At 51.0% G+C, this 14449-nt stretch overlaps 1 protein-coding gene across 1 annotated transcript in view; it reads left to right on the top strand.

Annotated features, from left to right (window-relative positions):
- Positions 1 to 13704, top strand: part of CFAP77 (cilia and flagella associated protein 77) — a gene marked incomplete at both ends in the record, with an annotated part of 134673 nt that extends 120969 nt beyond the window's left edge. Inside the window, one exon of the mRNA XM_082842498.1 lies at positions 13582 to 13704. Coding sequence (XP_082698624.1) covers positions 13582 to 13704 — 123 coding nt within the window. The remainder of the gene's footprint in view (positions 1 to 13581) is intronic.
- Between the last annotated feature and the right edge of the window lie 745 nt (positions 13705 to 14449).

Genomic DNA, 14449 nt, shown 5'->3' with positions numbered 1-14449 from the left:
ATCCTTCATCACAATGAACAGTAGAAGTTTATGAAGAGATCGGCTGGTGCGTCTCCCCCTCGCTCTGCCGAAGATGCTCTCCAGCGCCCTGCGCGCTCCCGCAGGCATTGTCTTGACGGCGAAGCAGTAGGCAGCAAATGAGATCGCCGCTTGTGGGACGGGGGTGAGATTAATATACAAATATATAGCCCTCTCTGAGGTCTGGCAGGCACCAATTAATATTTATCAAGTGCCCACAGCTAGCACGATACTGCGTAGCAACATGGAGAACATAGAGTCCGCGGCGTCGGGGAGTCTACCCTCTGACTCAAAAGCTACAAGCACATAGATGCTCCGTGTGCTCGGAGGCCCCCGCCCGGATCGGGAGTTTGGGTTAATATTTACAGCCAGTGGCCTCCTCTTTCTGAGACGATGAGGAATTCTCAAGCAGGCACCATCATCACTGCGGCCTCCGTGGGGTGAGCGCCCAAGCCTCTGGGGCCCAACCACCCCATTCACAAAGGTTCTCCATCAACACATCTCCTTCCCTAAGCCCCTCCTTAGCTCTTCCTTGAGTTTAAAATAAGGGAAGTCCATTAAAGTAAAAGAAGTCCTGCTGTCCATTGGAGCTTAGAGTCCAGCGTGACCCTCCATACCCTGCTATTTCTAAGTGGGGTGAGCGGGCGAAGCATCCCGCTGGAACCGCCCACTGCCCCCTCGCGGGCTGAGCCCCTCCAGCCGAAAGCCTCTGGGCCACCTCCCAGAAGAATAATGCCAGCCGGTGCCCATCATCTGGGCTCTGAAAAGGAAAGGGGAGACCTTCCCCCACCCCTTCCTGGCAGCTCCGCTTGTCACGGTGCTTTTGCTGACAACCCCATTGAAAACAGCCCTCGCTGCCTCGCTGTGAAGCCTCCTCCTGTCTCCCATTCACTCCTTCCTCAGACGGTTTTTGAAAGCCGAAAAGTCTGGAAAAACACACACTCCCCCCAGCCCAGCCCCCGGGCCCATCACCGAGGGAGAAGGGGCCGCAGCTTGGGTGAGCAGGCCTGCCGAGCGTCCTCACCCGGCCCCATGGTGCACCGCCTCCAATTAAATCAAAATGGTTTGTTTTTAATGGTCTTTTACACTGACAAGTGGGCGATCATTTTGGGCCCACGAGCTGTCAGGGAACTGAGGCAAATCCTCCGTTGATAATGCCCAATGCTTCCAATTAGGAGCTGAGGCCGCTCCTGGCGCACTAACGATTCCCCAGCCGCCCCCCAGGCCCCTTTGGCGCTGGCTGTTTCTTCTTCCTTCTCCACTGCAAATTACTGACACGAAACGGAAGGCCCCGCGTCTCCTCCGCCACGCCGGGCCCGGGCCCTGTTGGGCTTAATGAGCCGATGGAAGTTTCGTGGCTCCGGCGCTAAATTCTTTTCTTGTTTGGCAGCTGCTCGGCTGAGGCGAGTGTTGACCTTATAAAAGATTTAGTGTTTCTCATTATTTTCTGTCAAGCTTCACAAGTGATGGCTGTGCGGTTATCATTTGCATCCTGGGGTGCGTGTGCGTGTGTGTGCGTGTGTGTCGGACGGGGCTCTGAAGTGGAGACGGGGAAACGGGAAGGGGTCTTTCTCTCCCTTAGTTGCATTTGGGTCCCACACACCAGCTACTGGCTTGACATCCTTCTTGGGCTGAGGTGTTTCAAAGAGAACGCAGGATGCAAAGCAGGGAGGACGGATGGTTCGACGGCTTCGGGGCCTCCCAGATGGAGCTCTGGTGGAGGCGCCTCGAGGCTGGTGGACTCCCAGAACCTGGGGGCGACAGCCCAGCCAGGGCTGGACGTGCTGGGCAAAAGGATGGGCTGAGGTAGACGTGGTCCTGAGGACAGTTGTAGGGCTACGCTCAAGACCTCATCACAGGGAACTCACTCTTTTCTTACAGGCCCCATTGAAAGCCATCACCAGCAAGGTTTTTCTCTCCGCTCTGCGTCCTAAATGAGGATTTAATGTTTTTAAAAAAGCAGAACCGATTTTTTCTAAGTGGCACGTATTATCGTCCCCTGTGGGATGACTATGGGAGCGTGTGTTAGTCTTTATTCGGCTCCTGCACCCACGCCAAATGGGGGCCGCTCTATAAATAACAAGACTCCAGGGAGTCCACGCTGGCTGCTCCAACTCCCCTCTTTCATTCCCTGTGTTCTCCCCTCACTCTAACCTACCCACTGGTCTTCCCAGGTGAGGGTGCCCCGAGGTTGCCTGAAGAGGGAGAGAGGCAGTTAAGGGCAGGTGAACCCATGGATGTCTTCTCCCAGGGGTTCTGAGTCTTTGTTCCTCCTTGTTACCGTGGGAGACTCTGTTCTGATCCTCTTAGAGCAAATACGGGGCACCCTCTCCCTTCCACGCCCATGGCAGACCTTGCTAATCAATCACCGCACACTTTTTCATGAGCCTAGATTCAGCCTGAGAATATTTTATGACAGAACGTGGGCATCAGCCACCATCACAGGAAGGGCAGCCTACTTGCCATCCCTGCCTTAGAGAGGCCATTTAAATAAACTGCTAAGGATCCTAAAAGTCCTTGCCTTTTTATGCTACGTCAAGATGATTTTTATACAAAAGGAAATAAAATATAATCCACCAAAGGAAAATAGATACATTGGACTTCATCAAAATGAAAACCTTCGGTGCTTCAAATGATGCTATCAAGAAAGTGAAAAGACAACCCCCAGAAGAGGAGAAAATATTTGCAAATCAGATATCCCATAAGGGACTTGCATCTATGAATATAAATATCACTCTTACAACTCAGTAATGAAAAGGTAACCCACATTTTTAAGTGGTCAAAGGACATGAATATGGACACAAATCATCAATATGATGAATATGAATAAGAATATGGACACAAATCATCAATACACACATGGAAGATGGACACAAATCATCAATACACACATGGAAGATGCCCAAAGTTATCAGTCATTAGGGGGATGAAAATCAAAACCTCAGTGAGATACCGCTTCGTACCCAAGAACTAGGATGGCTGTAATAAAAAAAAAGACAATAACAAGTGTTTGCAAGGACACAGAAATCAGAACACTAATACACTGCTGGTGAGAATTAAAAAATTGTGCAGCCACTTTGGAAAACACTGTGACAGTTCCCCAAAAGGCTAAACACAGAGTTTCCATGTGACCCAGCAGTTCTGCTCTTAGGTGTATACTCAAGAGAAATGAAAACACACATCCATGCAAAAACCTGTACACGAATGTCCCTAGCATCGTTATTCATAATAGCCAAAACGGGGAAATAACCCAAATGTCCATCAACTGATGAATGGATAAACACAATGCGGTAGACCGTACAGTAGAATATTACTCAGCAATAAAAAGGAATTAAATAGTGAAACATGCTACAGCATGGATGGACCTTGAGGATGTGGTATGTTGAGTGAAAGAAGTCAGTCACCAAAGACCATGCACTGTGTGATTTCATCATTAGGAAATGTCCGGAACAGGCAAATCCGTAGAGATAAAAAGTAGACTAATTGTTGCCAGGGGCCAGGAGGAGGGAAATGGGGAGTGATTCCAAAGGGAACAAAGTTTCTTTGGGGGATTATGAAAATATTCTAAACTTAGATTATGCGGGTGTTTACACAACCGTATGAATGTACTAAAAATCACTGATTTATGCACTTGATTTTTGGGAAGAAAAATGTTTTCTTTTTCCTTTTTTTAAATTTTAACTTAATTTTTATTTTCTATTGGAGTATACTTGATTTACAATGTTCTGTTAGTTTCGGATGTACAGCAAAGATTTATACACTTTAAAAGGGTAAATTTTATCTCAGCAGAGCTGTTTAAAAAAAAAAAAAAAACTTGAAAAAAAAATAGCCCACCTGAGTCAGACGAGTACTCATCGCCAGATTCTGTCTTTGGAGCCTTGAACAGGGGGATAATTGGCACCGAGAAATAGCCTCAGATGGTGAGGGAGGGTCTTGTGTGTCCCCAGCCTCCCCAGTGAGCTGTTATGACTCTCGCTTACCTGCAGCCTATTAAACTTAGACACTGAAGAAGCAGAGGTGGGCACCAACCTGGAGTTTTTTGGAAAATTCAAACACCCCGCCTTGGTATTACCCTATTATTTATCTACCAGCATCTGGCAAGCAGGTTCATTGTTCAATTTTGATCTCAACTGCTGCTGACTAGCCTTAGCTAATCCTTGGGAATGATCTAGAGATACTGTTTGGCTTCTAGAAATAGCAAAACGATTCTTATGTTCAAAGACACGCATGACTCTCTTTTCTTCTGCCGCAGTAAGCCTCAAGAACTCCACAGTCAGTGGAGCAGAAACCTGGTTCCCAGGTCTGGCTTTGCCGCTTGGTAGCTGGGTCTCCTTGAGCCAGTGTCTTAACCATCCTGAGAATCAGTTTCCTCTCCTGTCAAGTGAGGGTGGTACCCCCAGCCCTCACCTGGGGGGCCGTCACTCTCCCCCCTTCACCTGACATGGTACCCCGAGGTCCCACGGTAGACCTTGTGGGCAGGCAGGATGTTTGTTTTTCTAAGCCCGGGTTTGGATGTTCTTTGAAAACACAGCATGTATCAGCAGGGCGGGTCAGGCCCTGTGTCCTTGCTGCATCTATTTTTGGACCACAGAGAAATTGGAGCCGGTAGCAGAATAACAATTTAGGGGACCAGATGTCTCAGGAGAGACTGCCACCCTCGTTAATTACTTACACGACAGACCTGCTACATCAGAGCCCAGGACCCACCGTGCCCGCCGACATCCTGCATGGATTTGTGTTCTACGGGGCCTCTGACCTCCAGCTGCCCGAGCTTGGCAGAAATTACTGACCTGGGACTGATCCATAATTTTCAAGTACCTCTCATTAGAGGAGACAGCCCCTCAATCTTTTAAAGCAAAATCTCTCCCAGTCACCTGAGCGGTTGTCACTTAAAAAAAAACTAAACTAAAATCTCTATAGCTGTCATTTTTTTTTTTTTTTTTTAGCTCTTTGGAAGATTTTTTTTTTTTTTTAAATCCGGCTATTTTTTCCTCAGATCCTACCTTTTTGCCTTCTCGGCCCCCAGACTTGGCACTGGAGGGCTTGGGGTCCAGTCGGGGGACCACGGTGAGGCTCATGAGAGAGGTCTGGATAGCAGCTGGCCCAGCTGCCCCGTCGGGAGGATCGTGGGAAAGCTGCTCAGTTTGTGAACCCGACTGGTGGGTGGGTTCCTCCCGCTGGGGGGCACAGCCAAAGTCACACGCCACTGGTGGTGACACTCCTTTTGGCAGCAAAACTCCGGATTCAAATGGAATCAAACACAAATCTCCAACAAACAGCTCTCGTGAAACAGAGGAACTGTTTCTCAGTTGCAGGTGTGTGGGGGGAGAGACCTCTGGCCCTGTGTCACTTCTCCAAAACGCAGTTTGAAAATCACCTCTTGTGTTTTCATCTTAAAAAGACAAAAAGGCGGGCTTCCCTGGCGGCGCAGTGGTTAAGAATCCGCCTGCCAATGTAGAGGATACGGGTTCGAGCCCTGGTCTGGGAAGATCCCACGTGCCGCGGAGCAACTAAGCCCGTGTGCCACAACTACTGAGCCTGCGCTCTAGAGCCCGTGAGCCACAACTACTGAGCCCACGTGCCACAACTACTGAGCCCACGTGCCACAACTACTGAAGCCCATGTGCCTAGAGCCCGTGCTCCACAACAAGAGAGGCTGCCGCAATGAGAAGCCCATGCACCGCAATGAAGAGTAGCCCCTGCTCGCCACAACTGGAGAAATCCCGCGCACAGCAACAAAGACCCAACGCAGCCAAAAATAAATAAATAAAATAAATAAATTTATTTAAAAAAAAAAAAAAAGACAAAAAGGCAATACTCCCTTACAGATAAAACCCAAGCACCCTCTGCTTCCCTGTTGTCACCCCCTCCCTCCCAGAGTCAATGCCAGGCATGACTTCCGGGCACGTTCCTTCCTCCCATTTTTTTTCCATTTAACTAGATTCATGCGCAGGCTTGCACAACACAGGGGATCGTTTTGTAGGTTTTACGTTTTTCACGTAAATGGCATCATACTTACGTTCCATCTGTAAATGAAATTTTCCCATGCAACATGGTGTTTTCGGCTCAGCTGGGCCTGGAGCAGCCCTGTTCCACAGAACTTTCTGTGACGATGGGCGTGTTCTGCAGCTGCCCTGCTCAATGCAGTAGCCCACGTGGGCACACGGGCTTACGAAGCCCCTGGAACGCGGTTTGCGTGACAGAGCGACTGAATTGTTCATTTTCGTCGGACAGGCCCTCTCTAGAGCGGTCATGTTAACTGAGGCCGATTATTCCACTGCATGAATTCACCACCTTCGGTATATCCTGTCCCCACTGATGGGCATGTGGTCGTTTCCAGGATTTTGTATCATGTTATAACGAGGATTCTTGTACACATCGCTTGGTGGACCTTTTTGAAGGTCTCTCCAGGGTATGTACCTAAACATGGACTCGTGAGTTCATAGGCTCCAGACTTTCTAGCTAAAGCCAAGTCTCTCTCCAAGTGGTTGTACCAATGAGCACCGTCACTAACAGTGTATGAAAGTTCCCATTTCTACTGTCGGACTTATGACTATTATTACCAATCTGACGGGCGAGAAATGGTATTTCTTGCTTTGTTCCCTGATCACATACTTTAGGTTGAGCGCCTTTCCCCGTGTTTGCTGGCCTTCAGATTTCCCCTCCGTGACCTGCCCTGTTCATCCCTTCTGCCTGTTTTTTTTTGGTCGCCGTGGGACTGCAGCACCCCTTTCACCCTCACCTCATCCCCACCTTATCCTTCAAGTCTCTGCTTGTATGTTATTTCCTCGGGAAGTCTCCTCTGGCCCCAAAGTCTGAGTTTTTAATTCTCTGTATTATAAGCTCTTACAGAATCTGGTACTTCTTTTAATAGTCATCACAACTGGACTTCCCTGGCGGTCTAGTGGTTAAGACTCAGTGCTTCCACTGCAGGGGGTGAGGGTTCAATCCCTGGTCGGGGAACTAAGATCCCACACCGCCAAAGAAATAAATAGTTAGCACAAGTATAAGCGAATAATTAGTTGTGTGATCATATTTTTATTACTAGTTTCCTGGCTCTCTGACAGTAGAGGCTTTCTAAATTCTCCCTGAATCATGATACCTAGTGTAGAGTCTGGTACACAGTGGGTACTCAATAAGTATTCAGTAAGTGAAATAATGAGCACATAGATGAAAGGGCAAGGGTCACACCTTATCCCCTAACCCAGATCACATGGGCACCTTCTCTATAGCGGCACCAGTTTATTCCACGCAGCGATTTTCTGTCAAAAGCGGATCAGACTTCTCAAACAAGCATAAAAACTCAACAAATACCAAAAGGTCTGATTCACGCAGATCACTCTGGCACCAAAGAAATTAAATCAGAAATCGGTCACAAACGTAACTAACAAAATTGCCTGGAAATTTAAGACCATATTTATAAATAACTTCAGGACCAAAGGAGAAATCCAAACAGAAATTTGATAGAGATTAGATGAAAAGAGAACCGAACAAAAATAAAGGTAACTCAAAACTTGTGAGATGAGATAAAAGAAAATGTAGAGGGAAACACAGTTGCCAATGCTATGTTGTATAAATGTTAATACCAGAAAAAAAAGAAGAAAGATTAAAAGGTAATTATAGCTAAGCAGACAACTCTAGATGCTAGAAAAAGAACAACAGAGAAACTTCAAAGAAGGAAACCAGGAAGTCAAGAGCAAAATTAATGAAATGTCAAAGGCACCATTAAGGGCATCAATCAGATGAGAAGTTGGCTCGTTTTAAGTAGATCAGAAAAGCACAGATGCTTTCAGATGAATTGGGAACTGGGATCCAGGAACCTAGATCCCCTGGGGCGGCGTGGGGCCCACAGTGGGCAGGGCGTGGACCTCAGGAAAAGGCGATGCTAGTGTCAGCTCTGCCCAGGACCACAGAGACCCTGGGAGAATTGCTTCCCACCTTTGGGTCTTGGGTTTTCCATCTGTATCAAGGGAGAGTTGGATTCAGTGATCTCCGAGGTCTCTTCCAACCCCAGGTTTCTGGGAATCTTCTTTTATTCCAGTCTGGCTGCAGAGAGGCAAAGGGTGTTATCCAGGGAGGGGATTACGATCCTAGGACGAGTGCTGGATGCAAATCTTTTTTAAGGTGTGCCAGTCGCCCACCTCCTCTCGTTCCTCATCTTTGTCCCCCAGTCACACTGACTGGCTTTCATTCCCTCCCATTTGCCCAAATTTGCTCAGGGTTTGGGCTGTTCCCTCCCATCTAGGACATTTTTGCCTTCCTCTTCCCCTGGAGAGCTCTCCCATCCTCTCCAGAAAGAACTTCCTGCGCCCCGGATGGAGTTAGAATTCCCCAGTCCACAGTCCTATTAAATTACCATTCAACAATTACACGTCTAATGTGTTCAGCGGCCACCTCCCAGGCCATCTTGCAGGACCCGTGTGGGTCTGCCTTATTCACCAGCGTATCCCCAGGGTGTACTGTGCAGTGCGGGCACCCGGTCTGCACTTCGCCACCCCGCCCGTCCTGCTCCCAGGGCTGCTGGTGGGCCGGTGGCGCTCACCTCTTATTTACCTGCACTGACCTAAGAGCGACTCAGCTCCATTCAGCAGAGCTGTCTCCTGCCAAAGCCGTTACAATTTCTTAGCTCCAGGCGGAGACAGACTGCAGATGGCTTAATTTAGAAGCATCTCAGAAGGAATTCTTTGCTCCACAGCTCTTCATCCTTTGACTCCGGGGGTCCACAGGGTCGTGACCACAAGCGCTTGAGGCCTGACTTGTAATCAGGACCCTCATCTCTGGCTGAGCCGCTATTTTAGGAGGAGAGAGCGTGCGTGCGTGCGTGCGTGTGTGCGTGTGTGCGTGCGTGCATGCGTGCGTGCAGGATGGGAGCCACACCGTTCCCAGCAGTGCCTCTCACTTGCCTCATTTCCTGAGCATTTATTAAGAGAGTGGAGATTATCGGTAAAGATCTGGGGCCAGGAGTCCCACGGCTCTGGGTCTCTGAGACCTGGGGCAAGTGACTTAACCTTTTGGGGCCCCTGTTTCCCCATCTGTAAAATGGAGACAACGTCTGGCTACTCTGCGGCTTGTGTGAAATAAGTGCACTGCACCTGACAAACGGCAGGTCTGTTACTGTAACAGCCTGAGGGTCCCAGTCGCCAGCCTCTGGAACAAATGCGGCAGAAGGGCGCCTGCTTCTTGGCATTCTGAAAGCTGGAACGCCCCTCTCCGTGGACTCCCATGTTCTGCTTGGGGCTCTGCGGATTTCATGGGTACAGAATAGGGCCCCTTTCCCTTCTCTTTCTAAAGGACAATCTCATGAGCGCAGGGGGTAGGCTCTTGCTTGAGTTAGCGCTCAGGAGAGTCGACCAGCCCCAGCAACTAAGCATCTCCTTCGGTTTTCACCTCCAGATTCACACACGACCCCTCTTCTCCTTCTGCTGATACCGTTTCCCCTGCCGTACCTCCCTTCCACCTCCCTCATCCCAATCCTTCCAGGCCCACCTGGCCTGAGAAGCCTTCCTTGACCACCTGAGGCCAGGTGAGTTCTGCCCTCCTCCTTCCTTCACTGTCTCATTCATTCATTCACTCATTTGTTCACTCTTCCAACTTTGTTTCAACACTTCCTGAACGCCAGGCCCCATGTCAGGCACTGGCTGTCCTCAGGGAACAGGGCAGGTGCAGACCCCACCTCTTAGGGCTCTGGGGCTGGACACTCACATAAGCTCCCCTGGATCCACCCCCGGGATGACTTAACTCCGCAAGAGTCCAGCAGGAATGGGACTCCAGTGACATCGGAGACCACATACGACACGCTGGCCTCCCGCACGTCAGCCCAGCGCTGCTGAGAACACAGTAGGTGTCAGAATGTGTGTGGTCAGTCACTGGGGTGAACCTCCTATGCCCAAAACACCCCTTTGGAAAACCAGGGGAAAATGGAGCTGGGACTATGCCAAAGTACAAAGGGGACGGCTCTTCCCCATCCCTGGCACACAGGTGCTTAATAAATACTTTTTCAGATGGATGGATGGATGAATATTTCTTCCTTGACAAAGTTTCTAAGTAATAGGAGATTGCAAAAAAGGAAATATTTCCTAGGGTTCTCTTTTATTTGTGTGCTGGTTTTAACCTGATTACCTCTAAGCTGAGCAGCCCTACGGCCTGGGTCCTCCACCTCCTCAGGAGATGAGAGTGAGTTCTGAGCCTGCTGCCACCAGCACCACCCACCGTCAGCACCAAATCACCACCATCCACCGTCAGCACCACCCAGCATTCCTGCGTGCTGAACTACTCAGGGAATGGCTTGAGGGCTGCATTTGTTTCCCAAGGCTGCCCTAACAAACTACCAGACACATAGTGGTTTAAAGAATAGAAACTTATTCTCCAACAGCTCTGGAGGCCGGAACTCCAAAATCCAGGTGTCAGCAGGGGCACACTGCCGCTGGAGGTTCTAGGGGAGAAAATCCAGGTGTCAGCAGGGGCACACTGCCGCTGGAGGTTCTAGGGGAGAAAATCCAGGTGTCAGCAGGGGCACACTGCCGCTGGAGGTTCTAGGGGAGAAGGCTTTCTTGCCTTTTCCAGCTCCTGGTGGCTCCTGGCGTCCCCAAGCTCTGGCTGCATCACTCCAACCTACGGCTCTGTCGTCGGGTGGACTTCTCCTCTGTCTGTGTCTTCTGTCTCTTACAAGGATGCTTGTCATTGGATTTAGAGCCCACCTGAATATTCGGGCCGTTCTCATCACAAGACCCTTAATTACATCTACAGAGACGCTTTTTACAAATAAGGTCACAGTCACAGGTTCCGGGGTTAGAATGCGGATGTAGCTTTTGGGGGGAGGTCACCATTCAACCCTTTACCAGAGCCACAGCGGGACGTGTAGAGTTGCAGAGATGTGGTCTTGCAGAGCTGTGCTTCCCTGTTAAGAACGGCTGGTGGCGGGCCCTAGGGACAGAACTATGCCACTCTGAATGCTACAGATGACCATGGAGGTCTAAGAGGCCCAGGCGGCTGGGCATCTAAATCAGCCGGGGTACCCAGGAGGCCTCACCGAGCATCTCTATCTGCCTTCCGGGAAGCACGGGTGTCAGGAAAATCATGTCACTGTGTAAAAATTCCCACCCCTTGCTGGAGGGGACACAAGATGTACCTTGGAAAAGGCCTCTTGTTTATGGGTACTTTCCTCCTGCACAGTGTACTGGAACTTCTCTCTTCTCAATAACTTCTGTGAGGCCACCTGGCAATTTTTCTGCAACTGGAGATTGAGCTGAGAACAAGATCGTGGTATGATTGATTGAAATGAGCTGACACCAGGCATGGAGCCTGGGTCTGGGTGGGGCTTCGGTGACTGTAGGAAGGGCCTTCCCGGGTGGACTCGGAGCTTTGGGCTTGGCCTCAGGCCCTGCCCCGGTGACAAGAGCCCCAGATGATCCTGACGTATATCCCAGAAACCCGAAACCTGAGGCCGGAGCTGGGATGGCTCCCAGAAATGCCGCCACACTTGCAAAGGGTCCATGAATCTCTTGTGCTGTTTGTACGTTAGGACTTGTGGGTACTTATTTTCCCAGAGGAGAGGGTCCTGGCTTTCTGCAGGGTCTCCAGGGTCTCCACACCCCCCAGAGAGTGAAGGATGCAGTTTTATGTCCCGGAATAACTAACCCAATCTACTTATCACCATTTGATTTTTTTTATGGGTTTCTAATAAGCATTTGCAGCCCCCAACCCCCTTTTCACCCCATGAGTGAGGTTCAGGGAGTCCCCCCACTCCCCTGACACAGCATGAGTGGCAGCTAAGGCAGAATATTCCAGAAGGAGTCTAGAACTTAGTGCCCAGGAGTTAGTGAGTGGGGAGTGGGTGCTAAGGCAGATTTTCTCTGCCACTGATTCCCTCTGGGGCCAACCCTGGACCAAACTCTGCTCCGGGCCTCAGTTTCCTCACCTGTAAAATGAACATGGTCAGGTCAGATTCTGTTGTGCCCTCCTGTGGCCTGATGTGCCTGCTCTCCCCTGATGGCAAGCATGGCCCCCTGGACCTGAGGTCTGGGTCTCACTGACCCTAAGCCGTGGCCCAGACCTTGGACTGTGGGGGGGGTCTGATGGGGTCTGGAGGGAGGCAGCAGATGCAGGACCCAGGAGGCCAAGTCAGCTCTGCGTTTTCTGCTGTCAGGAAACCACTTTGGGCCACAAGCTCTGGTTAAGGGTCATGACCTCCCCCCAGGCCCCTGTGCTCCTCCCATGGGGGCCAGAGTGTGGGAGGCAGAGCACAGAGACGTTCCCTACAAGTTTTGTTTCTCTTGGCCTTCCCTCTACTTCCTTTTAATACCTTATCCTCTCCCAGTTTTTCTTTTCTCTCACCTTTCATCACGGGAAGGCTGCCTGCAGCTCTGTGGTCTCAGCTAACCCCGTCCCCCCTGGTGGTGAGGGCACCCCCGGCCTGGCCCTGCACCAGAGCCTGTGGCCATCCTGGCCATGGGTCCTGCCGTATCTTGAAGCAGAGCCTTCAGCTGCTCCTGCGGACCCTCATCTGGGCCACCATGTTGCCTTGTGGACTTGAGCTGCGGGGCGCCCCAAGGCCAGCATGCATGTGGCCCCCTTAGCCTGGGAAAGCCCTGCTCATCCTACGAGCCTCCCCTTGCTCCCCAGAGAGGCCCCTGACTCCAGGGAGGGTTAAACCCACCTACCTGTGCTACTGACGCCCCCATCACTGCACTGATTCTCATGAAACAGCTGTGTAACCATCGCCCACGTTTGCTCCCCCTCCCGCAGGAAGAGTGAGTCCCTCGCATTCATTGCGGTACCCCAGTGCCTGGCACAGAGCTGTGCTCAGTTAATACGTGTGGCTTGAACGAGCGAGTGAATGAATGAATGAACAGCTGCATAAATAAACAAGCAAGGTTGAACCCTTTCTACCCCGTGCCTCCCTTAGTGATCCTAAAAGAGAAATGCCATTTTACGGGAATTCTCTGGCATTTGGAGGTGGTGTAACAGACCCAGGAGACAGGAGAGGTTTCCACTCACCACCATTTCTTGAGAGGCAAGGGCAGGCCAAAATACCGATTGCATAAAATTTTAACGACAGAGGCCCCCCACTCCTTGAATCTGGGTCTGGTTCTGGTGCAACTGAGTGTTGGCCCCTGGAGTGCGGGGTGGCCTCAGATGGTCCTGCGGTGACGGAGCGCCAACCGTGCCAGGAAGCCCCCCCTTGGAGAGGGCGGCTTGTTTGGGGTTTTAATGGTGGAGAATCAGCACGTGAAGGATGATGCTGGCTGTGAGGTCCCACTGCACGGGGGACCCCAGTCCCCGGCAGGTGGTATTTATCATGTACACGTCGTCCCGGCAACGAGCTGGACAGAAGGACAAACAAGGGCACCGGGCAGCCCTGCTCTCGCACCCCTGTCCCATGTCACCCCTCACTTTACCCCACAGCACCAGGACAGCACTTTCCCTTCACTTCTTTCCCTCTGACAGCGATTTTTATTATGACTCTAAGATGGAAGTAGGGGGCGGGCCAGGGAAGGAAGGGGAGCCCCCAGGCCGAGCCCCCGAGCACTCATGCCCACTGACCCGCTCTCCCTCTGTCCACAGGTGGGCGCCTGTCTCGATACCTTCCCCACCGAGGCCCATCGCCAGAGAGCCTTCAAAGCCCACCGGGAAGAGTGTGCCGTGCGCCAGGGAACCCTGCGGATGGGCAACTACACCCACCCCTAAAGCCTTCTTGACACAGTAGAAAATTCCCTGAAGGACTCACCTTTCTTGCCCCAACTAACATAAGACAGTCCCCCGTTGTTCTGCAGGCTCTGCCTCGGCCAGGACCTCAGACTCAGGTCTTAGTTTGATCGCTTTTGGTAAGAGCCCCCTCTTTAGAGTTAGCCACACTCGCTTCCCTTAAGCCCCAGTGACCCTCCACTTAGGGACCGCCCTCCTCCTGCAGGCCCCCCACCCTCTCTTCTCAAGCCCTCACCTGATAAGAGAAACCCAAAATCCAAGGCAGATTTTAGACTCCAGGCTCAGGGGCGATTCTGAGGCTCTGCCCTCAAGTGTTAAGAACAACGCATGTATTTGCTGCAGAAAGTGTGACAGCGCCGTGCTTCGAAAGCCCTCCTTTCATATTCCAAACATGAGCTTTAATGGTTCCTTTTGGGATTCCTGATATCTCTCCACGGCAATACCATCTCTCTGGGACCTTTGAGGGCAGGAAGAGCCCACGTTCCTTACCCAGAGCGGCCCTCACCTCCTCAGTGCTGGGCCCAGATGGGCTCCTCCACAGGCACTGACCTTGGAAGGTCACCCCACCCCCTCCCAAAAGAGAGAGACTTCCGGGGCTGAAAGCACCCAGGCTGGGGCACTTTGCACGTCAATCTTTCTGCAGGTCCTTTGGCTTCTCCCCACAAATTAGATACTGATCTATCTTAAATTAAAAGTGCTCTTTGTCATCTTCCTCCTGTGCCTTTAT

The sequence above is a fragment of the Leucopleurus acutus genome (genome assembly GCF_964270905.1).
Source record: "Leucopleurus acutus genome assembly, chromosome: 7".
Lineage (NCBI taxonomy): Eukaryota > Metazoa > Chordata > Mammalia > Artiodactyla > Delphinidae > Leucopleurus > Leucopleurus acutus.
Note: the sequence above shows the minus strand (reverse complement) of the source record. Positions and strands in the feature narration are given on the sequence as shown.